The sequence below is a fragment of the Lonchura striata genome, chromosome 19 (genome assembly GCF_050655825.1).
Source record: "Lonchura striata isolate lonStrDom1 chromosome 19, ASM5065582v1, whole genome shotgun sequence".
In the NCBI taxonomy this organism is placed as follows: domain Eukaryota; kingdom Metazoa; phylum Chordata; class Aves; order Passeriformes; family Estrildidae; genus Lonchura; species Lonchura striata.
Window position 1 is genome coordinate 4,245,277 of NC_140721.1, and position 27,555 is coordinate 4,272,831.

A 27,555-nucleotide genomic window follows, 5' to 3' on the forward strand; every position below is an offset into this window, starting at 1 on the left:
GCATGTGCTTAACTACTTGATTAGCTGACACATACAACTGATTCTAAGCCTTTATAAAGTGGCATCATTTGCATTTAATTTTACTCACACTTTGTTTCATTGCTCAGTCTGCTGAACAAATCATTAGGGAAACGCCAATCTCAAAACCTTTTTTTTAAATACAGAAGTATGCCTCACTCTAGCATAAAAGTGATAAACTTACAACAAAACAAAAGTCAAAGAAACAATTATAAAAGTGTTGAAAATGTATTCTAAAAGCTATGACCCACTGTCAGACATCCTACTTACCTAGTTGGAAGATAACCTTATTCTTTAATATGAACCTCTGAATGGAAGGTTCATATGACAAATCTAAAATATCACTTAACAAGTTGATACAACTGTAATACATGAAAACAGACTCAGCTACCTTTTTCCATGCAAAAAAGATGCAGTAAAATAACCTACATATGAAAAAAGACCCACACATTTGATCCAATATGTATCTTACACTTTATTAACTGTTTCTGTACATCAGGTCCCCAGACCAAAACCCACACATAATACAAAATTCATACCTCAATATGCATATATCTTACAAACTCCACTCTACATACAAAAATCTCCAAGATCATTATTGAGGCTGGTTTTCTTGCTTGTCCACCCACTTTTACAGGTTTGCTTCCCATTTTTGAGAGCAGTAGTGGGCAACACATCCTCCTATGGGCTGAGAACACCTTTGTTTCACTGTTTTGGCTACTGAAAGGAGCAGAGGGATGCATTCTCACCTTACATTGTTTAACACTCCCAGGTCTGTCCAAAATCTTCATGTACCAAGGGTACATGTACTGAAGGGCAGGGTGGACAGTCAGCCACATTAACATTTTCATTTACAGACAGACTAAGGGTGTGTGTCAAGAGACCCACTGACCTATTCCAAAAGTTGTTCTCTTAAGGGACACACAACTTCTCAAAGGAAAACCAGGAATAAATAGGTAGGATAACCTTTTCTGTATAAGGATCTGCACAGCAGTGGCCTTTCCTCTTGGCTGACAGCCCAGTGTTTGTGCCCAGCCCAGGGCCATCAATCCTCCTCCTTCTCAATGTAGGGTTTGCTGCTGACCCGGGCCATCTGCCGGGCCAGGTACCGGTCCCGTGCTGACATCACCGTCTCCTCGTTGCTCCTTTTGGCAAATTTGCTCAGGGTCTCAGGTGCTTTCTGTGCTTGTTCCTTCTCATCTTTCTCCCCTTCTTCTCCAGCTTTACGTTTCTGCTCAGACACTCCAGAGCTGGTGCTTCCCTTCTCATCCACCTCTCTGTCTTTTCCCTTTCTCTCTTTTCCCTGATCACTCTCCCCATCTTTTTCTGAAGATGTAGGAGTACTTTCTCTCCTCTCTCTGTATTTCTTTTCCTCACTGCCATATTTCTCTCTCCTCTCCTTTGCATGATCTTCCCTTTCTCTGTATTTCTCTCCCCTCTCCTTCTCTCTGTCATTATATCTATCTTTATCATTTCTTGTTCTTTCTTTCTCTCGTTCCTTCTCTGAGCCCTTCTCCTCTCTCTCCTTTGCCCTCTTCCATTCTCTGGCATGCCCCTCCCTCTCTTTTCTTTCCCCCTCCCTCTCTTTTCTTTCCTTCCCCCTTTGTTTATCATCTTGATCTTCCCTCCTCCTGTAGTGATCTCTATTAGTGTGATCCCCATGCCTGTGTCGCTCTTCCCTTTCCCTCTGGTGATCCTTTTCATGGGTCCTACTTCTCTCATAATCCTTTTCCCTGTACTGTTCATCACTTCCCCTTCTGCTTGGCCTGCTCTCTCCCCTCTGATGACTTGTTTGGGCTTTGGTGCGTGGCTCTTCCTCCACACTGGATGAGCTTGGTGATCTGGAATGCCTCTGGCTTTTGTGATGTTTAACCTCCTCTTCACTGCTCACAGAGTTCTCCCTTCTTTTCTTCTTTTTCAAATTTACTGTACTATGCTTGTGTCTCTTGTCATCATCACTACTATCAGTTCCTAGGTCGGTATCAGCATCTGGATTATTTTCTTTCTTAGAGGGCTTCACTCTTTGTCTTTCCGACGAGCATTTGTTCCTTTCATTGGGTTCATCCTGACTGTCAGGTTTTTCTTCCTTTATCCTACATTTTTTACATTAGAAAAGAAAAGTAACGTTAAAAAGCCTGAAATCTTGGACTTTTCTACAAACTGACTTCTGATCAGGACTTAGGCAAAAGATGCTGCTGAAAAGTCTAAGAAAGCAAATCTGTCTGTGACTCAGGTTCCAGGATTCCAGCACAAGGTATCCAGATCTAGCTCACTGGTGAATGTGAGCTGAGGAATTTATCTAAATGAGTATGACTATGGTAAAGTATGTGCAGCCTCCATCTAAGGGAAAAACACTCATTTGAGTTCCTGTGTAAGCCTGCTGGCAAGTTACAGGTTTTCCAATGTGTTTGGTCCTCTATTCACATCAAATAATTATCCAGAGAAGAAGCAGGTTGTGTGTTTTGTGGACAGAGAGAGGAACATGGGTTTTTTGATCCAGTATTTCTGAAGATCTCACTTCTGGCTAGACAGAAATTAGTAACTTTTTACAGCTCAAATATTCTTACATGCAGCTGACCCATGGATGGGGTTATGCTTTGCCATTCTCTTCAGGCTGATGAGGAAATCCATGTTCACTCACACAAGCCACGTGTCTTCCATTTAATCACAGCTCCAGAACAGCCTGTGGGGCCCTCTCATGAGTCAGCACACCACCAGAGAGATTCTGTGTCTGCTGAATGCTTGAAGGCATGGACAGCCTATGAACAACGACTAAAAATTACACTGAAGTTTGGTAATTTAATGAGTAATCCAACTCAAAGGTGGGACTCACTTCAGGGACACTTCTGTGATCTAAAAATGGAGCTGTTTTCTCTCTGTATCCTGTTGTATCACCATGAATAAGAATAAAATTAAAATATACACTTGAGCTTATTTGCAAGCCTTGCTGGAAACACCATCAACAGGACAATTTCTTTCCCTTGAATTAATTTTATGTGCCACGAAAGGAAATTTCCTTAATTTGCAAGATTAAAAAACCATAATTTCACATGCTCTCTACACAGTACAAAACCACATCACCCTGAAGACTTCATGGAGAATTCCCTTTCTTCAGGCAGCTGAGAAACTTCAGTGATTGCTTTCTTCACTTGGGCTAAGTTACTTTCTAACAATACAATCTCAGATCTAGAAGATCTCTTGATGAAAGCTGTATTTTATTTGTGATAGCAAACACTTAACTAGTGACATCCATGCTTTAAACCTCTATCAAACAAGGTTTAACCTGACTTACTTGTCTCAAATTATCAACTGCTGCATACAAAAAAATATCCCCTTCATCAAATTTATCCACAGGGCAGAATGTCACCATTTTAAATACCTAAATAACTCAGTCTCATTAGTTTGCTTTGGAATGTTCATATATTCGGATTTCAAAATACTCCCACTGGATTTCCCATATATTTGATTAATTTCCTTTTACCACAATATAAACACTCAATTTGGTTTTTATGCAACTAAATGTAGAGTAAGTACAAAGTGAAGAAACACATTCTTTACAGGATATTCATAGCATATTCATTTCCTATGACTTACTGCTATGCTCACTATTTTACCTCTTGTCTTCCTCATGATTCAAAATGTGTAATTTATACAGATTGCTAAATATTATGTGAATCAAAGAAAATGTAGGTTAGAATAATACCAAGAAGGATTAAAATTATAACTGTCCTCTTGATACCTTTCAGACAGCGTCTCTGTCCTGCCTGTTTCATTTTTGTGTCACTGATGATCATTAGTTATTTACCAAGTAATTCAGTTAATCAGCTGTATGAAATTACCAGTTTACCTTACCACTGTTTTAGTGCTCTTTGTCTCATTTTCCAGTGAATACAAAACCACAAACAGCCAGATGCTGGTTTTCATACCTGAAACCCTGTTGGAATCACATCCTACCTGGCTTCACGGAAGCTGCATTTAGGCATCTCTTCTTCCCCCACACGCTGGTTTAAAAGATGTCTGTAGAATCCACTGAGATCCCTCTGTTTGGTCACATCCAGGTACGCTGAGAGAAAGAAAGGGAGGTTGGAATTACGGTGCCACAAATACTCATCACACAACTCACAACTGGTACACACCACCACAACTGCAATTTCCATCCTGGAGGTTTTCAGATACAAAGTGAAAAAAGCTCAGAGTAACCTGACCTGGCCTCCCAGCAGACCATGCTTGGAGCAGGCAGCTGGAACAGATGAATTTCAGAGGCTCACTCCAGCCCAATCTATCTAATGATCCTACATCCTGTGCTTTACATCTACTCCTGATCCTGACCAGAATATCTGAGGTAAGGACTGGAAACATCACTGCACCCCAGGATTACGAGTCTTCCTTCAACAGCTGACCCTCCCTCAAAAATTAAAGCACCAACCCAAGTAGTACCAACACACAAACAGAGGAGCTTCCTCTGTTCCATCTGTAACACGTGCAAAGGAAAGTAACAGACCAATGTTGATCTGATTCAGTATCTGCTGATCTGGTACTCTTTGATTATTTCAAGCCTCACACAGAGACCACCAGATGAATATACTGTAAATCATGTACGAAGCCCTACTTCTTTTTCAGGACAGTTATTTCACTACGAATCTCACCCTCAAGAGCTGATTCTCTTCTTTCTCTCTCCTCCTCCTCAGCTCTTTCTTGCAGCTTCTTCTTGTAAGCTGAAGTCACAAAAGCCTCTTTGTCTGCAAACTCTCCTCCTTCCATTTCACGCTCTTTCTGAATTTTTCTTTCCATTCGTCTTTCTTGTTCCTTCTTTCTAATCTCGGCTGCTTTGAGGATATTGTGGATGTATCTGGGCTGAGGTAGAAGGGAAAAACGTTACCATGCTGAGAGGTAATTGTGGTGGCTGAGAAAACACAAATTGGGATTGATGGAGATGTTGAATTAAGTTGGTAATGAAAGAAAACTGTCAGGAGTTACTCTAATGTGTTCTCCATCTGATTGACAGCTATCCAAAACAAACTGCCATTCCTTTCAGGCCCCTAACACACCACATTTCCCAGTACCAAGAGAGGCTGCTGTACTCAATCAAAACTGTCACCCCATCTTTGTCTAGGAGGATTTTTATTCTAAATGAAAATAAATGTTTTTTTTTTTTCTTTTTCATCCCTCTGTCTTCTTAAGTGTAACAGCCTTACCCTTCTTTTAAAGAATAGGAGGCTTCCTTTCATCTCCAGAACCTGACAAGGGCCTTCAAATGAACTAGAATAAGTAACAATGGAAGTATCACTCCAGCATGCTTTGTAGTTTACAAGCTAACCAGTCATGGCTACCCCAAGGAGACAGAGTTGAACAGACAGGATACATTCTCAGGTATTGACCTTTTTGTCATCATTTCCAGCTAACATTTTGGCACTGCTTTCTTTCTTCTTTTGCTGCATTTCATCGTAAATACTGTCATATTCATATACTGTAGCATCTTCTTCTAAAGCCTTCTGAATCTCCAGTTTAGTCTAAAACAAAAACAGGCAGGAGGAGAAGAAGAAAAGATATCAAAATAATAACAATGAAATCTTTACTATTTTCAAATATTTGATTCCTATATTATAATTTAAACAGATCTATAGTACAAACTTACCCATCGGAATATTGAGAGTAAATTAAAAATAGTCCCTTACCTGTTTCATTGCTTGCTTTTTCAATGCCTCTTTTTGAAGACTCTCCCCAACAGTTGGCTGTAGGAAGGATGCATTGCAGAAATGAAATTAATTACATTGACACAAATTCTTGTTCTACCATTCTAACAAACAACTATATAATAATCCAATTACACACAGGTGTGATTCAGATAATACTGACTTCTTCCTGTATGTCCATCGAGATGTAGCAGTCACAAGAGATACTGAAAATCACATAAAAAAAGAAAAACCACATTCATAGTTAAATACAAAATTCTGCAAGGATCTGGTATTTATTTTAAGTCTCATTTGTATCGTTAGCTGTGTATTTTCAGAAATAAGAACACAGCTAAACAGCATGTACTTCAAATGTTACTGTTTAATTTTTCAAGATTAACATGCTACAAAATAGCAATACTAATCTTTCTAAGAAGAAACAGATCCCTACTGAAAATGTTTTCTAATCATGCTGTCTTTTACAAAAATGCTTTTATTTACTTTTTTTCTTTTAATTAGTTTTGACCTAAACTAATATCTATCTTTTCTCAACCAATACATAATAGTGTTTATTTAACAGATCCACTATAATGGCAGGACTTGTATCCTTGTTTATATAATTAAATATCTCTTAATCTTAAAAAGCAGAACTAGGAAGGAAAAATCCTTTTGTGTTTTGGCAGCTTCCCAAGTTTTGCAAGTTTGACTAATACATGCTCTGTGTCACATTTAAAAAAGGCAAAGCGATTCTGTAATTTTGTTGCTAATAAAATACAAAAATGAAAAAATGAAAACCAAGTAGCAGGGAGCTTGGCAGCAGGAACTAAGATCTTCTGAAATCAAACATAATTAGCACCATCTAAATTCAAACAGATCCCCTGAACATGAAGGCTTTTAAATTCATTTGATGTTTAAAATAAAATAGTAACATGCTGAATCTAGAGTTACTTAGTACTCCTCCTCTGCACTGGGAAAGACTAAAATCACAAATTCTCATCCATTTCTGTCCCTTTACCCAGCTGGCTTTTTCACAAAGACCACAAGAACACCTGCTATCTTTGGGGCCTCTGTCACCCATCCAGGATGGGACTAATGAACAGGTACAGTCAGTGATCACTTCTAAGGGATTTTTTTCCTGCTATGGAAACCATAAATAATAAAAGTACTTGCAAACTTCTCTGTGGCTTTTATTTATTTATTTTTTTTTTAATGCCAGAAAGGTTGTATCTCAGAGGAGTACTAAGTAACTCTAGATTCAGCAAGAGAAGATGCTAAGGTAACACTGTCATTATTTGGAAGAATACATATGGTATCATACAAGAGAATCCACTGATCTCTAGATACTGTACACCTTTGCTCACCTCCCACAAACACATGACTTTCATAAGTAACACTACAATCAAAAACCCCTGAAACACAGAACATTCAAAATATTTCTTCCTAGCTCACTCAAAGGAAAGGACACACACAAGGAAAAAGGGGAACTAAACAGGGCATATACTCCCATTTTTTCTGGTGCTATAATTGCTAAATGCAGACTTCGATTAAATCCATCTCTGCTTTCAAAATGCTAAACCCTGTGGCTAATAAAGAGAAAATGTGATGTGCACTCTATGGAAGAACAGCCCTGCACTGATTCTGTGCTCATCACTAAGAAGCAGCTGTTTTCTATTACCCAGGTGCAGACAGGCAGGTAAGGAAGCAGCCCAGGCTTCAGGAAGCTGAGCCTGGCAGACATGAGCTGACTGTGGTATCAGCACCCTGCTTGCTGCAGCTTGCTGATTATCTGGACTAGAATTGGACACAGTCCCTTATTTATTTATGTAGTTGGTTGCTTGGTTGGTTGACTGGGGGAAGTAGATAGTGGATTATTTAGTTTAAAACCTACAAGAATCCTGGCTTCATGCATCTCATGTTTATGTCTGCTTTCAACACTGAAGAACTCTTAAGTTCTGAAGACCTGATGTTCAGAAATAGTTTATAACACTGTACTTAATTTTATGACATACACCTTCTTTTGAAAAGGCTAGAAATGAGTCAGTATAAACCATAAACATCCATTTTAAATTAGCATAGAACACACATCAGTATTACACAGAAAACCTCAATTTCCTCCTGGCTCTTGAGAAAAAAGATAGTTCTTTGACACACTGAGGGTCAGCCTGGAGGTTTCCTCTGTGGGAAACTCTTACACTGGTTTATCAGAAAGGTACCTCAAAAGCGAAGAATCTCCCCTGAACTATTCCAGAAAGCAGGGGCTCAGTGAAAACCAAAACAGATTCTGCAGTCAAATTTACAGAATAAGCTCTATTTCACCAAAATACATGAAACTCTGCTTAGAATGCTTTCCTTGTCTGCCTACATGGAATAAATGCACTGATCAACAAAGATTAAGTAAATACTAACATAATATATAATCCTCATTATTGGACATATGATGGTAAAGAAGTCCATCTGCCATTTCTCCAGAGTGGCAGTAAGTTTACTGAAAACAAACACCTTCCCCAATGGTTTATGGTGGACAATTTCCTGTTGTGCTGTGAGCTCTGACAGATGAGAACTTCCCGTCCTTTTGTATTGTTTTACTTATCAACTGCCCATTTATTAAAGGCCCTATAAGCTCAGCAATCTGTCTCATACTATTTCCCTCCCTCTAGTCAAGCTATTCTTCTGAAGCACAAAGCTTATAGTTCAATATTTTCTGAAAGGAGAAAATGTTTTAACCCTATCCTGTGAAAAGACATAGAATCCATGCAAATCAAGGAATTCTGAGAAATTAGGCTCTCCAGTCTACCACTGCTACCAGACCATGGAAGACAGCTTGTACACAACTGAAAGGTTATTTAAAAAAAAAGAAAAAAAAGCAATTAATTACCCCAATCTGCTAACATTTCTCATGGTTCCCTCCATTTCTTAGCTCCTTCTCACTCTAAAATAAGCTACTTACACCCTCATGTACATGGATTTAGAAGTGAATCTTTATGGCCCATCCTCACAGAGAACTGTACAATGCAAGTACAACCTGTACATGAGACTCCAGGCTTCATGGAGTAAAAAAACAAAAATCACATCAGGCAACAGATTCCTCTCAATTTATACACAATATGAGTCATGGCTACTAGCAGAAGATCAAGAGAATGAACATGGAAAACAAGTCATGTATACAGAATTAGCTTTTCTCAGCACTGCATCCTAGTTTCCAGAAACCAGATCAAGGAACTTCCTGTACTAGAGGATACACCTGAACTATTACTTGGCACCAAGAGCATCCCTTAATTTGACTAATCCATTTCTGAATTCATGTGTATTTCTGGCCATGCCACAGTATCCTGTGGCAAGGAGTTCCCTTAACTACACAACTTCCTTTTGTTTAGATTAAACCAGTTACTTGGTAATTCCATAACACATACTGCTCATATTATGAGAAATGGCAATGTCACCCTACTTCTCTGAATTATTCTTGATTTTACATACATCATCTTCATTCTTTTCCACTTCTTCATTCTCAGAAAATTCTTTTCTAGGAGCCCTTTTACTCTACCCAGTCTTACTTTGCATGGAAACTGTTGCAAAACCTCTGGTCAGCAACAGCATCAATTACTCAGCAAATCCTTTCAGTCAGACTTTTCCTTTGAAAAGTTGTGAAGAGGATGGAAGGATCCATAAGCAAAGCCAAAAATCTGAGCCTATAAGAATATAAGAGTTTTCTGCTTATTTTCAGCTTCTGCCTGCTTAAACACTTCATTTATCTTTTAGGTGATCACTGAAAAGCCCACCAAATCCAGCTGATAATTCACAGAACCGTTCACACTGGCTCCACAAATTCCCTCCCAAATTTAGCATCTATTTAATGCTAAATGCTAAAAAAGTTTTGTTTTTTTTTTTTTCATCCTGTATTAACAAATCAGTTTTGAAAGCCTGGTACAGTACAGGAACATACATTGGGTAATACTGGTGCAATCACAAACCAGAAATTTTATCTACTGTACCACAGAGATAATTTCAACTAAACTCCAAAGGTAACAATGAGCATCACACAGACTGACAAGCACCTTTTCCCAGGCAACACTGTATTTCCAGAAAATTTCCACCCCAGATGCTCTGTTCCTTATGAATTAACACAAAGACCATCTTCAGCAACTAACAGCCATTAATGTACTTAATCACAAGGAAGAAAAGTCCAAATTCCTTCAGCAAGAGTAGAGGCAAAATCTGGGTGAAAAATGCATAGTAACATTAAAAAAAACAGGGAGCAAAAGTTTGGTATCTAATATATAATCATAGACAAGTCAGGTCTGCAGATTGCCCAGCACAAACTTTATTAGAGTTCAGTTAAAAATACATAATCTCCAGACATTTGAGATGTAGTTCTGACTGATAAGGCAGCAGACAGGAAATGAAACCCCTCCCAAATGCTGCTCCTTATCTTGAAAAGCTCTGAAATCATTACTGAACTAATAAAGTAATTCTGATTTAAAAAAAAAAAACTTCTTTGATAAAGGCAGTCATGAGATTATTACTTTTTGCTTGTTATGTACCATACTGATGAGTACAACAACTTTTAAGAGCTTTTATAACAGACTTTGACAGTGAATCTGTCAGCTTTTCTTAAAGGGAGGATGCTTGAGATGTTCAGCTAAAAGCTGGCAGACAGCATCATGTATTATTTTTACTAGAATTACTAACATTCATTCTTTTGTTTCAATGTTTAAGATATTAAGAGAAAATTAAGAAGTGAAAAAATACAAGACAGCCCCTAGGGAGGTTCCCAAACCTACCACACAACATTTAATGACAACAGATTAAATGAAGTTTATTCCTGGAATCTGGAAAATGTGGGGTCAGATCCTTAATGCAGAGATAGACACCAAATCCCATCGAAGAGGGGAAGTGCTCCATAACCATCTCCAGCAGCTGTTTCTAAAGGAAAGCCTCTCTTTACAGCCACAGTGGAGGGATGCACCTCTGAGGATGACAGCTAAGTGAGGAGAGAGATGGGATTTAAAGCACATTTGAGTCCTGTTTCCTGTAAGCTGCACTGAGGCAGTTCCATGCTGAGGGTTGAGTGGACACCACTAAAAAGGTCCTCAGCCCTTTCATGCTCTGTAAAACAGGAGCCCACAAACCTTCAACAGCAACATTCCAGATTTTCTAATGGAATCAGGTACACACGGGCTGGGAATTGCTAAATTCAGGCGTTCTGTGACATAAAATTTAACAACTGCTAGTTCATTAAAGTAAAAACAGATTTTAAAAGTAAATATTTGATGAGTCAGAAACTGATCAAAATCATTTCATGCTTTATTAGCACTGTTTTTCTTGACCACACAAAAGAGCAAGTGTAGACTGAAGCTCTAGGGAGGAAAGAACAGATTTGTAGCCCAGGGTTATGCAAGGGCCCCATATCCCAGCCTGTTCCTGAACACTTCCCGTGTCTCCAGCAGCACATCCAGGTGGGATTTACACAGCACACAGTGCCCTCTGCTGGGGCAGGTACGGAGAGAGTATTTTGAACCTAATGCTCCAAAAGAAATTAAAAATTAAGGATTATAGAAAAGAACACTCTCACACAATATCATACATCTTCTCTTGCTGTAGAACCTTTGGGTTGTACAGCTTTGCTTTTGTTCCCAGTATGAACATCATAAAATCAATTACATCAAATTTGGGTGGAATGAGCTAAAGGATAAAACACACATAACTACCACACTTAGTATTTGAGTGAGAGCTGTTGATTACTACTGGTCTTTCTATTCACAGGCATTCACCAGTGACAGCCAACAAATTTCTTTACAAGCTAGTTAACTCTGGCAAACAGGTTGTCACATGTGCTGAATTTCTGGAAGAGTTGACAGAAAGTAACAAAAAATCATCACTTCCATGTAACATGTACTAAAAAAAATACAGATCATATTTCACACCCAAATCCAAAATGATGACACATATCCTAATGACACTGCCAAAACCTGCTGCAGCCATTAAGGGTTGGACACAAATAAATTCACTGAATACAGGGCAAGTTTCAGAAGAAAATTGTTGAACTGACCTCTTCATCTGATTCATCTGCAAACACCGAGAGCTTCTTTGAAACAAGATTTTTCTGTGGCAACTTTTTGGGCATAATAAGCCCATATCTAGAGGAAAAAAAAAATTACCTTTAGCATCACTTAAAACATAGCACGTTCCAAATAAAAATTCTGCCATTTACCATTTGAGAAGTAAAAAGTGAGAATCAACACAATGTATTTAAATTATATATGAGGAGCCTTTGCAGCAGAGCACACCAGCCAGCTTCTGCCAGAGCTACTGCTGTCTTTTGGTATGCAAAGTTTCTGGATGCAATGATTGTCCTAAATTAGGACACAAATCCCTCTTCAGAGTTTTCCAAGTAATTTTCTTTTCTCTCTCAGAGAAATACGATTTTTTTTTAAATAACAACTGTTTAATCTGAAGGGATTTAGTTTTAGTCTATACCAAGCACTATTCCATGCCTATGTTTGCAGTGCTTTAATTTCATATTTTGCTGGCAATGTAACCACAGGTGCTATGGCAAAGGACAAGTTTTACAGTCAGATTATGTCAAACTGAGACTAATTAACCACACACAAGCAACTCTTGTGCTGACAAAGTCCATCTCTATGCTAAACCCACTTCCTTTTGGTGCTGAGCAACTTCTAAACTGGGGGTTTCTCACCCACGTGCCTTTCCCTGAGTTCATCACTGAGTCAATAGCTCCTCTCAGGGTGTAAGGTTGAACTGCCTGGAACACCCCCATTCTGGGGTACCACAGCATCCCACAGGGTGTATGCACCCCCTGTTCTGGGGTACCACAGCATCCTACAGGTGTATGGCTGAACTGCTTGGAACACCCCCATTCTGGGGTACCACAGCATCCCACAGGCTGAATGCCTGGAACACCCCCATTATGGGGTACCACAGCATCCCACAGCTGTATGGCTGAATGCCTGGCACACCCCCATTCTAGGGTACCACAGCATCCCACAGCTGTATGGCTGAATGCCTGGAACACCCCCGTTCTGGGGTACCACAGCATCGCACAGCTGCATGGCTGAATGCCTGGAACACCCCCGTTCTGGGGTACCACAGCATCGCACAGGCTGAATGCCTGGCACACCCCCGTTCTGGGGTACCACAGCATCGCACAGGCTGAATGCCTGGCACACCCCCGTTCTGGGGTACCACAGCATCCCACAGCTGTATGGCTGAATTCCTGGCACACCCCCGTTCTGGGGTACCACAGCATCGCACAGCTGCATGGCTGAATGCCTGGAACACCCCCGTTCTGGGGTACCACAGCATCGCACAGGCTGAATGCCTGGCACACCCCCGTTCTGGGGTACCACAGCATCCCACAGGCTGAATGCCTGGCACATCCCCGTTCTGAGGTACCACAGCATCCCTGCGGCCGCCGTTTGTCCCCTGGGCCCTGCACCCGCCCTCGGCCCCGTCCGACCCGGCCGGGAGGCCGAGCAGGAGCCGCGGCTGCCGGGGCCAGTGCCCGAGGGTGGGAGGTGTGAGGGAACATTGAGGAGATTCTCCTCCCTAAGAGTGAAAAACACGCCTGGGCAACACCACCGCACACTTAAGCGCCTGCCCGCTGTTTTGAGTTCTGCTTGTTTTTTAATAAACACTGTGTTAAAGTCAGGCCAACACAGCGAGGCCGTGCGGCGGACACCTGGGACAAGCGAGGCCCTGGGCAGGAGTTTTCCGGCGCTCGCCCCTGCCCTCAGCGCCGGCCCCAAATCCCCCCGAGCGCTGCCCCCGGCCCGGCGGGGCCCGCCCGCCCCGGCCCTGCCGGCACTCACTGCTTGCCCAGCGCCGCCATCTTGTCCGGCCGCCTCCCCGCGCAGCCGCTGCCGTCCCGCGGCCGCGGATTCCTCGCGGCCGAGTCCTCCCCACGCAATTTTCACCGACTCTCACGGCACCGTGCCGCGGTCCCGCTCCGGGGGGAAAGAGGAGACCGGGCGGAGGGGGCTGGAGGCGGCGGGGGATTTTTTAACAGCTCGTTGTCGAGAGGCGAAAGTGCTGATGAGGGAGGGAAGATGGCGGGCGCTCGCTGAGGGCAGCGGCGCGCGGAGCCGGGGGCGCCTCAGGGCAGCGGCGGGAGAGGTCCCTGAGGAGGGAGAGCCCTGAGGGGGAAAAGCCCCGAGACGCTCCCGGGGGCGAGGCTGAGACACGCTGGTACCTCGCCCCCATCACCGGCCTGTCTCTTGTTTCGCACTAAAGACTGAAAGAGGAGTTTTAATTTCCCAAAATGTTATTAGAAAAGTGTTTCTGCCGAAAGGGACGTTATTGGAAAGATTAAATCTCACTGTAGGCAGTGCAGTTGCTGTAATCTCAAGCTTTATCCCAATAAAAAAAAACTTTTTGTGTTTTATTAATAGCGTTGGGCTTTTCTGCAACGTGTCCAGAAGAACGTTACAAAATGCTGATTAACAGCCTTTATTTAAAATTATTCCTAAAAGGTACTTTAAGGATACAGAACCTTGAAAATTAATGCTGTATCATTTATGAGCCTTGTAGCTTGGGAGTCATAAAGATGTCCCTGCCTCTTGTTTTCCCATCAGAATTAATTTAAAAAACCCATAAAACTTTTATTAAGCCTTTAAAATTCAGTACCTATACTGGCAAAATTCTTCCCTTTAATGTTTCCATTGCTTTTTCTTGGTAATCCTTAACAGACTCCCTATCATCTTAACTAAAAAACCCTAATAGATGTAAGCCATCTTAACAACAAATACTAGTGCCTATGAATAAAAAAGAGAAAATCAACAGTTAATTTAATAAAAGATGTGAAACACCAGAATCACAACGGTTATATGAGAAATTAAGATATTTTAATGGAGGCATATTAGAACTGGATGCCAAAAGGGGCTAAAGATGTTTTTTTCCAGTCTGTTGGCTTTTTGTGATCTCTGCGAGTGCCAGGCAGGTGTGAAGCCACTGGTACAGGTATTGGGCTGGAGCAGAGTCCTGCTGCCACACTGCTGCTTGAGGGACATCTGGAACAAAAAAAAAACCCCAAACAAAACAAACAAAAAAACCCAGCTGAAAATACAACAGGGAAAGAGGGAAAGTCAAAACCATGAGCAGTGTTGCCACAAGAACAGAAGATCATCCCCTCAGCAGAGTTTATCCCGAATCCAGTAATTTCAGGAAGGGTGATGGTTTGAAAAGCACAAAGCTATATTGTGACAGTGACCTGTCAGGTGCTGACTTTCCACTATAATTTATCTTATTTTGTGGTGGGTGGACTGTTGTACAAAGTGCTCTGCTATATTTTAATGCTAAACCAGCACTTCTATTTGGAATGTATGGACATTACCTGATGTTCATTTTAAAGGAATTCCCGTAACTGTGGGTTATACCTGCATTCATACCCCTGATGTGACACTGCTCCCTCAGAATAGGTTCCATCCTGGGAAAACAACCTCTCCTAGCACATCTGCAGTTTCTAAAGCTACATTCTTTAATCTAATTACATCAGTATCCCTAACTCTTGGAAAACTGGATGCTCTAGGCCTGTTTTGCTCTTTCCAGTGAATTAGTTTAATATATAAGAGGAGAACACATAAAAAGGAACTATCACTGCCTCAAGTGTTTTCTCTTTATCAGCAGGCAGGGTACTGTTGATAAATATCCCCAGCTAAAGTAATAACTCTTGTCCACGTTTGGCTTTTAACAGGCCTCTCAGACTGGTATTAGATCATGAAGAGAGAGATCTCAACAAGAGCAAGTAATTTCTCTTACAAAGATATTGCAAATAATAATAACAGCCTCTTGACTGCTGTGTCACAAAAAAATACTCACGGACAGACTGACAAAGAGCTCCTGTCTATGGCCTGTGAGTACATTGAGCACTTGGCAGATGGTGTTTATGAAGAGGAGGGCTCACACTGTGTATTCCTGTTTGGGGATGGGTCAGTCCCTAGGGCAGGGCACAGGGGTCTGAAGCAGACTTGCTTGCCAAAAGAATCATCATTCTTCATATGCCTTTACATATTACTTGCCAGAAGAACCCTCATTCTTCATGCTTATCAGGAGGTTTACAATGAGATCACTTGTTCTGGAAGGTTTCAAAGCTGATCTGCTCCCCCTTTCCTGAAGGTAGTGAATTCTGAGTCTAAATTTAACAGGTTCATTTCTATTGACCAAAAAAGATTGCTGATATTTAGGACCCATTAGCTGTTGTTTAATCTAATGTGAAATCAAAGTTAATTTCTGAAGTAAGGCCTATAAAAAACACGCAGCTGAACATTGCCATTGACACAGTTTTGTTGTTGAAATGCCTGGTAACCTCCCAGTGAGTTTATGATATTTACCAGTGATGAGGTCCAGCAGCAGCTCTGCTTGAACTTGCACAGATGAAGCAGTTGGATCAAAGCAATAAATCTCCTGAATCAATTTGTCATCAAGTTTCTGCAATGCAGGAACAAAAAGATTAGGGGTCTGTGAAAATCTTACAGAATTAAAGATAGATGAGAAACATATAGGAAATATATAGGTAATTAATTATTTCACTGCCATTACCCCCTTGGCTGATCCCACTGTGTCTTTTTAGAGGAGGAAGAATAGAAAACAAACACTCAACAATTTGAATTCTTACCAGTTTACACTGACTCCAGCTCTCAGTCTCCTCTGAGTCCTTCCAGTCTGGATGCAAAAGCAGCAGCACAGCCTTAACTACATCCTGTACCAGAGCTGGGGGCTCTGCACAGCTCTTTATTCTAGCAAAGCTCTCAGCACCGAGTTTCAGGACACACTCACGCAGCTCCTGCAGCATGAACCGGTGGAACAGAATCCATGCATGCCTCCTATTTGTCACACGTTCTGCCTCTGCAATCAAAACCACACCTCTCAAGAAGCTGCTCAGAAACATCTGCTACTCAGGACTTACATTACTGACTAACAGTCTTTGTGCTGGATCCCTGAGGGCAACAAGGTGTCTGCTTCACACCTTTGATTTCAGCAGGATGTACCCTGTGAGCCAGAGTCAAAATCTGCCCATTCTGTTTAACTCCACTCTGCTAAACTCTGAGACTTGCTTGGGAGTAGTTTATATATACCAAGGATTTGTATTTGTCTTTCCATACTTGTAGGAATGATACTTTTAATATAGTTTTTCACCCCAAAAACACATCTCACATCTGTATGCACAATACCCAGCAATTTTGTTGGTTCCCTTTCCTCTAGAAACCTCTGCAGGATCTCTGAGCAGGCAGCTTGGACCATCTTTAGCATTTTCTGCAGGTCTTTCTGTTCCTCAGGTGGTAATTTCTTGTGCTGTCCGATGCTGATATCAAATATGCCGAGAGTTTGTCTTGATAGGTCATGGAGAGGTACTGCAATATGGTGTTCTCCATAGACAGAAGTGAGAGTGACCTCTGAACTGTCTGTGCACTTGAACAGGTAATCTCTGAAATGAAATGTGCTAGGGTTTTCAATCCTGGTTTGTTTTGGTGATTTACTTAGCATAATTAAGGTGCCATTCATTTCTTGTTAAAATAAAAATATTACATTACTAAATCATAGTTTGTTTCCTTGAACTGAAGTTTGCAAAGCTCTAAGTATCATTCATGGCATGTACACAAAGGAAAAAATAGCATTGGGACATGATATTTCTTAGTCAAGGTGATTGCTGAAAATCATGAGAATTTAACAAATCTTGCTTTAAAAGCAGTTTGCTGTTTCTAACTGCATTGACTTTTGTTCTAGACAGTTTTATAAAAAGTAAAAACAGCTGCTGGAATAAGCAACGTTGAAAACAAGGATGATATGCCTAAAGACAAGTCTGTAAGGATCTTGGCAGTGGAAGGAAGCAGAGAATTGAAGGAAATGAGACTAATGTGGCCAGGAAAAAATACAGATTATTCTAAAGAGCAAAATGGTTCTGTGTAGGCTGCAATCCTGCAAACCTTGGCAGCTCAGCTGGTAAGCATTAAGTCAGAAGTTTTTGCAGCCTAAAGTCAAAGAGAAAACACTTCTCAGCCCTTCACAGTTCAGTGCCCTGTGCATACACACCAGAAGCTTTGAGAGTGAGAGAGCTGCAGCCAGACATTCCCAGGGCTGCTCTGCCAGGGGTTTCATGTAATGTGGATCATCCCGATGCAGGTTGAGTCAGGAGCAGAGGGGACCAGTCCCATTACAGGTGCTGGAGCCTACCTGAGGAGATTTTCCTCTCTGAGGAGAACAATAGGAGACCTGTGGATTTCCTTTTGTCCTGTGTTATCTGTAGTGATCACCTTGCACAGAACATAGTTCTGCCAGAGAGAAAATGAAGGTTTAGCTGCATCCAAGAAAGAAACAGATATTTTGAAGCTTGGAGGGGGAGGAAATGGTTTCTTATAGGAAACTCCCATGTACATTCAAGAGCAATGGGATTGTTTAAAGACATCTCCCAACACTATGTTTTATTCCCAGAGATGGGTGAAGAATGTGCCCTGGACCTCCCTCAGCCAGACTATTTAATCCACCCCAGACTCTACACTGAGGAACACCCACAGGCCTAGATGTTTCCATTCTTTTTTCCATCGTCTTGCAGTCCTTTCTCATGTCATGTTTGTGTCAGTGTGTCTTAACACATGGAAAGCACAGAGGGGAGTGACTGACCTGGCTATCAGCAGCTAACAAGGGAACAGTGCTGAGCCTGGAATGACAACAGAACACTGCCAACATAAACCATGCTTATCAGAGGAAGCAGATGAATTATGACTGCAGCAGATGTCATACAGACTTTGGGATGACACGGGATCAGTCCTAAATATTGCATATAGTTTTTGTCTTCTCAGCTCACTAGTACACGAAGTGACAAGCTTCCCAGGGCCCAAGTGCCTGCTGCACAACTGGAAATGATCTGCATGGAGCAGGGCTGCCTTTGCAAGCTGGCTAATTGTGAACCAGTCACTTCCTGAGATGTATTTACATCTTGGCTGCTGACATAAGTTCAGAACAAAGAGCTAATATATTAACTGTAACATTATCTTATTAAATACCATAATTTTGACATGCAGAGGATCTCCAAAGAGAAGCATTTCCCTTAGTGGAAGTCCCAGATAGCAAAGCTATGGATGGGTAGATGATGGGATGGATGGGTATGGGGTTCTGCTCTATTGGTTGCAGCAGTGAGCACTAAAGTAGGAGAATACTCCCTTTTCATATGGAGAAAGGGTTATGCTAGCAGTGCTCTTGAATTCTTTTACATGGGAGGATGAAAAAACTGAAGAGGGGTCTCCTTTACAGAGGGAGTCTTGCCTCTCTACCTTTTGTTGCAGCAGGCACAAGAATCTTGTGCAGGCTTCAGCTTTAATGATAAAACCACTGGAAAAATACAGGGAGCTGGAGATGGCACTTCCTCTTTGAAGCAGCCTTTCAGCCCCTGATGATTACAGACCTTTTCTCTGCAGTACCTTGTCTTTGCCAGGTGCCACCAGATAGGTTGTGACAGCATGGATGCTGGGTGTCCTGGGATACAACCAGTCCAGAGCAGTGACAGCCACTTGTAGGACATTTTCCCGCATGCAGATGTGGTGGTAGGCTTTGCTGAATGCATGACAAACTCCCTGTGAAAGCAGAATCCTCCAAGTGAGCCAGACAATTTCACACAATTTTGGAGAAAAAAGCTGGAGAAATATTCGTGTTGTAACAAATTGCTTTAATCAGAATTTGTAAAGCAGAAAAGTAGCTGTGAAATGTCCCTTATCAAATAATGCCCTGAAGTACTCAGTACCCGGTCACGGCCAAGTCCTTAAACAGACAGAGCTGATTTTTAGTGGAAATAGCCAAATGGACCGGTAAGGTTGGCTTGCTGCGCTCCCTGCTGCCCAGATTATGCATCCACAGTGAGCCTGATCCCAAAGAGCATCCCAAAGAAATTCGGACAGCTGTCACTTTTAATTATTCCACCATGTAAAAAAGTACAGTTTTTAATGGAAATGAACAGAAATATGAGATGGAAAGCTTCAAGAAATAAAAGCTGATTTCTTTGGACTTTGCACAAAAGGTCAATTAACATTCTAGTCAGGAGAAGATTAAATAAATTATTGATGAAGTGATACCTCATAATAAATTTCAGATAAGATACCAATCAGGAGGATACTGATAAGGTGCTCTCCTCACACCACTTTCACCATATACTGCAGAAGGGGACCCACAGATACTTTTTTAGTTGCACATCTTACATTTACTCAGAACAAACATGTAAAATTCACAAGTTTTTTGGCAGCTGAAGTAACAAACTACGTTCTGATGGTGCTCACCTCGTAGAAAGTGATCTCATGTGTCAGGAAGATGGATTTGTGACTCTGATCCCGAAGAGTGTCAAGTCCTAGAATGCCAAAAACTTTCCAATGAGCATCATACAGAGGCAGCACCAGAAGTGAACCTTTCTTCTCCTCCACAGGGTCGTCAGAGTTCCAGAAGTGAATGTTTCCATGGTGCTGAACTCTTGGAACATAGATTGGCTTTCCCTGGTCAATGGCTGCAAAGCTGAAATATAAATTTATGACGAGGTTTGTCAGGAGGAGCAAGAAACCTGTAGCTAACAGTAAATACTGCAGCTTTGGTCTCTTCCTGTTTTCTGGCATCAGAGAATGAAGGTGTGAGCTCCATACTCTGACCACACTCAGTAATACCACATTTACCACTTGCATCCCAAAGGCAGTGGTAATACAGAGGCACTTTTCATCCTTAGGACATTTAAAAACATCAGCTAATGAATGGAATGAAAAAGATTACAGAAGCAAGCAGCAGTTACATTTACTAGGTTAGAGGCAGCAATGTTTAAAGAGACAAATATGTCTGGCTTTTGGAAATGACAAGTGAAGAAGCATGAAAGCTGTTTATAGCATAAACACTAGGGAAGGAAAGGCATTGTTCTCAAAAATATCCTGTGGATGTAAACTGGCATAAGGGAATTAATTTTTAAAGGAGGAAATGTAGGCCCAATGCCACAGACATTTGCTAAAGGATGAGATTTATTAGACTGTGAGCTAATCTCCCCAGGGAGAGGAGTGAAATCCCAAACAAAGCAGTTCTAAACAGACCATGTGGAGTATAAGGACATGTATGGGATATTGGATCATCCCACAACAGTCTCTCTCAGTTTCCAGAGCATCCCAAACACTGCCCCATACATTCCAAGCAGTTTAGAGGAAACGGAACAGGTATTTGCAGCTTTTCTTACCTGACCCCTTTCATGTCTCTGTGCAGTACTCGGTTTAGGAGGTAGGGAGCATCGTCTGGGGTACAGGCCATGTAGCGCAGGAGGACCTGGCCCTGCTCTGGGGAGAGCTGGTTCTCTTCCAAAAGGGCAATATATGCACTGATCCTCTTGTTATTCCCATGGGCTTCCATGTCCTAGCAACCAAATGTTCCCCATCACAGTCTGTACATTAGCCACTGGCACTTAATTAATGGACTTAGCACTTGTTTAATTTTTGCTGAGATGCTGCTCTGGGTCACCGAGTTTGTGTGTCACCAACCCCATGACATGGCTGTGTGTCTCTGCCCAGTGCACTCCGTGACAAGCACAAACACTTGGTATTTTGATTGGCAAGTGAAACTGATTTCCTTTTTCCTGTTGCTAATGGGGAGGAATAAATAGAAAAATAATCCCTAACTATTATCTGTGCCTAAGAAAAAGTCCTAAAAATTTATTCTCAAATAGGAGATTCCTTTAAGAAAACAAACAAACAAACAAACAACAACCAAAAAACTAAACAAAAAAAAACCCAGAAAAACCCCAACAAGTACCAGAGTTGCCATATTTACAAACCTAGACAATACTGCAAGAACACTTCAGCTACACTGAGAGAAGTTTGGCTTTGAGGAGGGCTTTAATAGTGAGGAAAAACAGCTGAAGTTGCAGCTGTAAATTAAAAATGAAACTCTTTCCACTACAAATTAACCATCTTTGTCCCAAACCGATTCTGGTGTGTTTCATTTCATAAGCTACAAAACTATAACTATGGATCTCCAGCTCTGACCTGAGTCAGCTTTTCCATAAGTGAGGCAAAATTATCCCTGACATTCCTTCGGTACTGGCAGAGCAAAGATGCCTACCTCAGACAGGGCCTTGATCACTGCTCTGTACACTGGTTCCATGTTTGTTCCACTGGTCTCAGCTGCTTTCTGGATATCCTGCAGCCATTTCCTCCTGGTTGAGCTTTGCAAGCTCTTGGTGTGACTTTTTTCCACACTTGTGGTCAGGAATCTCACCAAGTTATCAATTGTTTCATCCTCATTGCCAGTGAAGTTGGAAGCAATTAACTCAAGGAAAATCTGGAATGCCTTTGGGGATAGCTTCCCCACTTTACTGAGCTGTGGGTATCGGGAGCAAAGCTGTTCCTTTGCTAGTAGGAAAAAAAAATAGAAAATAAGACAGGGAAAATTTAGTTATTAATCAGTTTTGCAAAATACGAAACAAGACCTAAACAGACTTTGGGTGGAGTCCATCCAGCCCGTCCTTCTAGGTTGCTTTCAGCTGTCTCCTAGATGGAAGTGGCCACACTGGCAGGTAATGTCCAGTGTCCAGACTGTACGCATCCTTTTACTAGATGCCGGCTTCCCTCCTGTGAGAAGGAATCCGGCGCAGCCCTGGTTTCTCTCCTGGTGCTGCTTAACTCCGCGGCCGGTCTGGCAGAGCTGTCCCAGCGCGGCGCAGGCTCTGCGCTCACGGGGGTGCTCTTGCACAGCCTGAGCAATGTGCGGGCGCTGCCTGGCTCCGCAGCCCGGGCTTCAGTCTCTGACTGATGCTTCCATCATTCTTTCTGCATCCTGTTTTCAAATCCCCTTGGGCCCGAAGATGTCCCTGCTCACGGCAGGGTGTTGGACTAGATGATCTTTACAGGTTCCTTCCAATCCAAACCGTTTTATCATCATTATCACAGATTTTAGCTGAAGAAGTAGCAAGTACTAACGTGGCCTCAATCATGGTGGGGCCATGATGCTTAATGCTGTCTTATCCAGCCCATAGTCTAAGGAACAGTCAGTATTCTAATTTAATTTGTGATTTTCTGTCAGAACTAGGATGGAGAAATTTTTTTATCATATAAAATATTTGGATTTTTTCCTCCACTTTCTCCTTACTTTGAAGAAAGGGATGCAGAAAAAAATACACAGGAAGTTGAATGTGTTATGATCACTTCCTTCACTACTGAGCCACAGCATAATGAATTATTTTCCCCTTTATAGCTAATGTTACACTTTTCACTTGCAAGGACAATCAAAATATTGTACTCACTTTTTACTCTGTGTTTCCATCCAGGAGAAGACCAATGAACCCTTACCCCAAGCCTGCTTGTCCTACATCCTTGAGAGATTAAGTTGAGGCTGCTAGAAATAATTAATATTGCTGGTAGGTGGTATTGATTTTGCTATGCTCTCTTTCTAAAATTTATTTGTCCTTTATTTTATGAGCCCTTCATGGAAGGGACTGTGTCCTTCCATATTTCCATGGTATGTTCTGGCATGCTTTGAATACAAGAGAGCAGTGAACGGCCAGTTTCTCCTGGCTGGACATCCTGGAGATTATTAACAGTGACATACTGGTGTGCTCCCCACCCCACCAGCTGCCTTCATGAGCTAAAGGATAAAGAGATTTTGGTGGTTGCCAAAGTGAGCCATTTTTAGTGATTTGCAGCAGAAGAAACAGCATGAAGATGAGCATGGAGATGAAAAAACCAGTCTCTTCCACCCAAGCACACATGGAGACATGTTCTTAATTGCTAATACAGTGTTTCAGAGCACCTTATGCCCACATGTTAATATGTACAAGGCTGCCAGACAGCAGGTTCAGGTGAACCTGCAGCACTTCTGCTGGACTAAAGTCTTTTCTATCAAGGACCAAATTTGCTAAGTTTATGCAGTGAAATAACCAACAGAGAAGTGATACTCAAAGCTGCTCTGTAATTCATGAGAGCTGTGTGACAGTGTGGATAACTACAGGCAATTTGAGATCTATAAGGAAAGCTGTTCTTTCCTGTGAGGTACATTCTTGCTGGAAGCACTGCAAAATGTATCTATTAAAAATAGCTGGATAATACAGATGGACTGGACTAAAAGTGCAAACATGTCCTCAGGCTTTGTGTGCTTTTTCACTGCCATATCACATGTATACATTGCATATTACAGCTGAAACAAATTTTCAACTCATCCCAGTGTCATTAAAACATTGAGCTACTTCTCTGCCTGGGAATCTTGCACAGGAGGAGGGGATGGAGCAATGCATTAACAAATAGGTCTGGGTAACAGTTCCTTTCCATTTTACACCTCATACTGTGAATGCTTATGACTGCTTGCAAAACCAAACTGGTGCTTGCAACAGCCTCATTAGCTCTGTCACTGAATGGTTGAAGGCCTCCTGTGTTGTTTTCCCAGAGCAGAGATTTTTCCTTACCCTCCATCAAGGCCTCTTTTCCCATGAATTCCTTGAATGTGCTCAGAACAGCAATCACCTCTTCCAGGTCCAGAGACCCACATGCTTTGCTGTCCCACTTTTCAAAAAGTGCCTCCAAAAGCTGCTTCCTTTGGGCCACCTGAGACATGCGGTGAACCTGCAACAGAGGAACAGCTGGTGTTTGGTAACTCTTGGACACTGATGCTGGACACCACACAAATGGGGACACTACACAAGGGTGGACACACTCTGCAAGTGGTTGTGCCAATCACATCATTCCTATGGGCCAGGCCAAATCTGTACATACATGGTTCAGACCTAGAGATGAATTGTTAAACCTGGGAGATAACTTAGAAGCACTAAACACAGGGGACAGTTCAGTTTACTAGCAGGACCAGCACTGCAGAGTTATTTCAAAGTGAACAAATTAAGCCTGTGCTGGATTTAAGGTGATGTCAGCTCAGGTGCAAGTGCAAGTTTCGGGACCTAACCACAGCCTTGCCAGTGACACCCCAAGATGGGACAGTTCATATTTCTGTACACTGTTATTTTGCTGGTGCTGCCCTGAAGTGTGTGGGCTCCAAGTAAATACATGTTACCATTTGTCCTCTAAACCCAGCACAGAGGGATAACTGGCTGGAGTGGAATTCACTCAAAGGCCAAACTACTGGCAGTGTGTGCTGTGTTCAGTGAGGACTATGGAGCCGTCAGATCCAATATCTCGTTCAAATTAGGTCAGCAGCACAGAGGGAAACCAGAAGGAGGTCTGAAGAAAACACAGCTAGAGAAATGCACCACAAAAGAGACCTGTAGTGATATGAGGCATACTGATGCTGGCCATGAGGAAGGAGAATATTTTTTTTTTTACACATGGCAAGAGCACCTGGTAACTTAAAACTAAATAAGCCTGTGCACATTCACATCCAGCCATGCACATAGCAAACCCAAACACACTTGTTCTAAAATCCTCCCCAAACATCCACAACCTCCTATGTACATACCAGTGCAGTAGGTCAGAGATCAGGTTCTTGGCTATTATAAAGGTGAATAAGCAGAATGGAATGTTTTGGACTCTTTCACAATTAACTATCAACTATTGTCTCACTGAGTCCGGCTCTAGGATAGACAGACAACCTCTAACAGAATGAGTCTGTCATCACTTCCAGAGCTGAGGGCTAGGGAGGGAGCATCTGTATGAAAACAAAGGGGTAAAAGGTCTCCTGAAGGAAAAGGGGATGCAAGACTGCAAGTGGAAGAGCTCTGCCAGCATCAGATTAACAGCTGACTTTGCAAAGTGCTTGTGGGCATTTGCTTGGTTTTTGTTTGGACATGGGATCAGCAAAACTTATCAATATTTACTTTTTCTCGTTGTTTCATTTTTTCCTCTTCTGTCTGTTTGTATTCTCCTTTGATAAATGCAGTAAGCCTCTTCACAGTAGGCAGAGAAATGTCTTCACCAACAAAATTGTCCATGAGCTGTACAAACTGTGGCAGGGTGAGGCAGCTCACAGCAAAGCTCTTAATATAAGAATCCTGACAGCTCTGAATCTCTGCCACGCTGGGGCTGGGACCTGAGTATGAAAGACAGAAAGCACAGTGTGTCACAGGAAGCCAAATGCTACCCTAAAGCCAACCACGTGGCAGCTATCAACACAGCCCTCAATCCTGCACTTCCTATCCAGGGAAATTATGGCTGAATGCAGACTGACTCCATGCTGAGTAAAGGCCTTAATCTGCTTATACTCTTCTAATAGCAGCTCTGCAGATCCAGTCTGGCATGGATGCCATCCTACAGCCAGGTCAAACCCTGACTACAGGTGAGCTGGAATTGCTCTTACTCAGCAGGGGGCTGTCTGAGACAAAGACCTCATTGAGGGACTGCTGTCCCAGACAAACAGGATGCACATCCACGGACTGACTGAAGGGCAGGGTAGTGCTGTGCACTGGAAGTTACCACAGAAAGCTGTAGGTACCAGGGGGCTGTACCATCAGCTTTACATAATGAGCCTGTCATTGGATTGTTCAGACAATGCAGACCCAGTCCTTGCAGTGCTCTAATCCATGAGACACAAGAGTGTTCACAGAGTGCTAGCAAGGAGGTTGGCCCTTCTAAGATGTTTAAGAAAATACCTCTTTGAAAGACAGTTGTCTGATCACAGCCTTCCTAGAACAAAGGCCTTTGTAGAAAATTAAGTAGGATCATCCTTTGGAAACACAGCGAGAGATTAAAATAAAAGGTTCCTGCTAGATGATCTCATAGCACATCTTCCTATAGGCAGTCACAGTCTAAAAGTTATTTAAGTAATTTCTAGATTTAATGTGCTCAGGTTCCTGTCTTGCTATGATAATATTACAGAGTGAAACAGAACATAAAGTATCTCCTTATTATAAAAATGCTGCTGCTTCACAAAATCCCTACTTGAATTAAAGTGTCTGCTCAGGGCCTTGAATACAGATCACCAGCAAAGTGACTCACCTGCCATCCTGTGAGAGGAATAAGCTCTGAAATCTTTGCAGGAAACACCATGCTGCAAAGATAGCAAAGCTTATGGTCTTCTCTACTCAGAAATCACTCACATGGTTTTGAAATGGATTTAAAACACCCTGTAGTTAAACCAATCCAAATATATACACTGAAAATTATTAAGGTCTGTCAGAAAAAAAAAAAAACAACACTTTACCTTTACCCTGGTCATGCATACCCTCATCTTGCAGTCTTGTCTCTGAGCTTGTCTGTTGGTCAGACTGGCTCTCGTTGCTTGCAGAGGTTTCGTTCACAGCCTCTGCAGCTGGAGTGTCCTGCTGGGACTCAGTGACATGCGTGTCTGTCACACCTCTGTCTCCTGAGGCTGTGCTTGTAGCTTCAGGTGCTGTCTCTGTAACTCCACTGTCCTCTTGACTAACTTGCTCTTCTGATCCAGGTTCTCTGTTTGAGGTATGATCTCCTTCTGGTTTTGTTTCTGTCTCAGGCTCGCTGCCCAGGATGGAGTCCTCTGGTTTTCCAGATCCAGGTTCTTCATCCAAATCAGTAGCTTCAAGGCCAGTGCTTTCCACAGCTGACATGACATCCTCACCTTCCTTGCTCACTTCAGAAGCACTTGGCTCTGCTTCTTCAGTTTCCTCCTTGGAAATTCCTCCAGTCTCAGCTTCACTCATGCCCATTTCTTCAACAACTCCTTCTGTAGCACTGGTGCTCATTCTGTCAGTCTCTTCCCTATCATCATCTACAGGTTCATTTCCTAAAATCTGTCCCTCAGAAATTTCTGTTTGAGACAAGACCAAATTTTCACTGAGTTCCTCACAAACTTCCTGGTCACCAAGGCTTCCCCAGAAATTCATAAGATGAATATCTTGCAGCTCAATTATTGGCCCTAAAACAGAAAAAATATGTGCAAGCTGATAGTGTGCCCTGGTTTTATGTTTTCTAGTGTTGCATAAGAAAATTCAAAG

The 27,555-nt window shown here is 42.0% G+C and overlaps 2 protein-coding genes across 3 annotated transcripts in view; both read right to left on the bottom strand.

The window, feature by feature from the left end:
- Nucleotides 1-468: 468 nt before the first annotated feature.
- Nucleotides 469-13,559, bottom strand: NSRP1 (nuclear speckle splicing regulatory protein 1). The gene is made up of 7 exons (XM_021524962.3): nucleotides 13,517-13,559; nucleotides 11,737-11,824; nucleotides 5,694-5,750; nucleotides 5,397-5,528; nucleotides 4,665-4,872; nucleotides 3,973-4,081; nucleotides 469-2,111 (listed from the first exon to the last, which is right to left on the bottom strand). The coding sequence occupies exons 1-7, from the start codon at nucleotides 13,534-13,536 to the stop codon at nucleotides 1,064-1,066; spliced, it is 1,662 nt and encodes a 553-aa protein (XP_021380637.3). The 5' UTR covers nucleotides 13,537-13,559; the 3' UTR covers nucleotides 469-1,063.
- A 967-nt stretch (nucleotides 13,560-14,526) lies between these two features.
- The window catches only part of EFCAB5 (EF-hand calcium binding domain 5), a 35,667-nt gene continuing 22,638 nt past the window's right edge, over nucleotides 14,527-27,555 (bottom strand). The window contains exons 10-21 of one of the 2 annotated variants that reach the window (XM_031506472.3): nucleotides 26,787-27,476; nucleotides 25,465-25,676; nucleotides 24,106-24,262; nucleotides 21,771-22,060; nucleotides 20,893-21,065; nucleotides 19,967-20,195; nucleotides 19,118-19,270; nucleotides 17,874-17,971; nucleotides 16,874-17,127; nucleotides 16,318-16,547; nucleotides 16,034-16,130; nucleotides 14,527-14,713 (exon numbers count right to left, since the gene is read on the bottom strand). In XM_031506472.3, the coding sequence (XP_031362332.3) occupies nucleotides 14,586-14,713; nucleotides 16,034-16,130; nucleotides 16,318-16,547; nucleotides 16,874-17,127; nucleotides 17,874-17,971; nucleotides 19,118-19,270; nucleotides 19,967-20,195; nucleotides 20,893-21,065; nucleotides 21,771-22,060; nucleotides 24,106-24,262; nucleotides 25,465-25,676; nucleotides 26,787-27,476 (2,711 nt within the window). In that variant the 3' untranslated portion in view covers nucleotides 14,527-14,585. The remainder of the gene's footprint in view (nucleotides 14,714-16,033; nucleotides 16,131-16,317; nucleotides 16,548-16,873; nucleotides 17,128-17,873; nucleotides 17,972-19,117; nucleotides 19,271-19,966; nucleotides 20,196-20,892; nucleotides 21,066-21,770; nucleotides 22,061-24,105; nucleotides 24,263-25,464; nucleotides 25,677-26,786; nucleotides 27,477-27,555) is intronic. The other variant, XR_014949561.1, reaches the window with a different exon arrangement.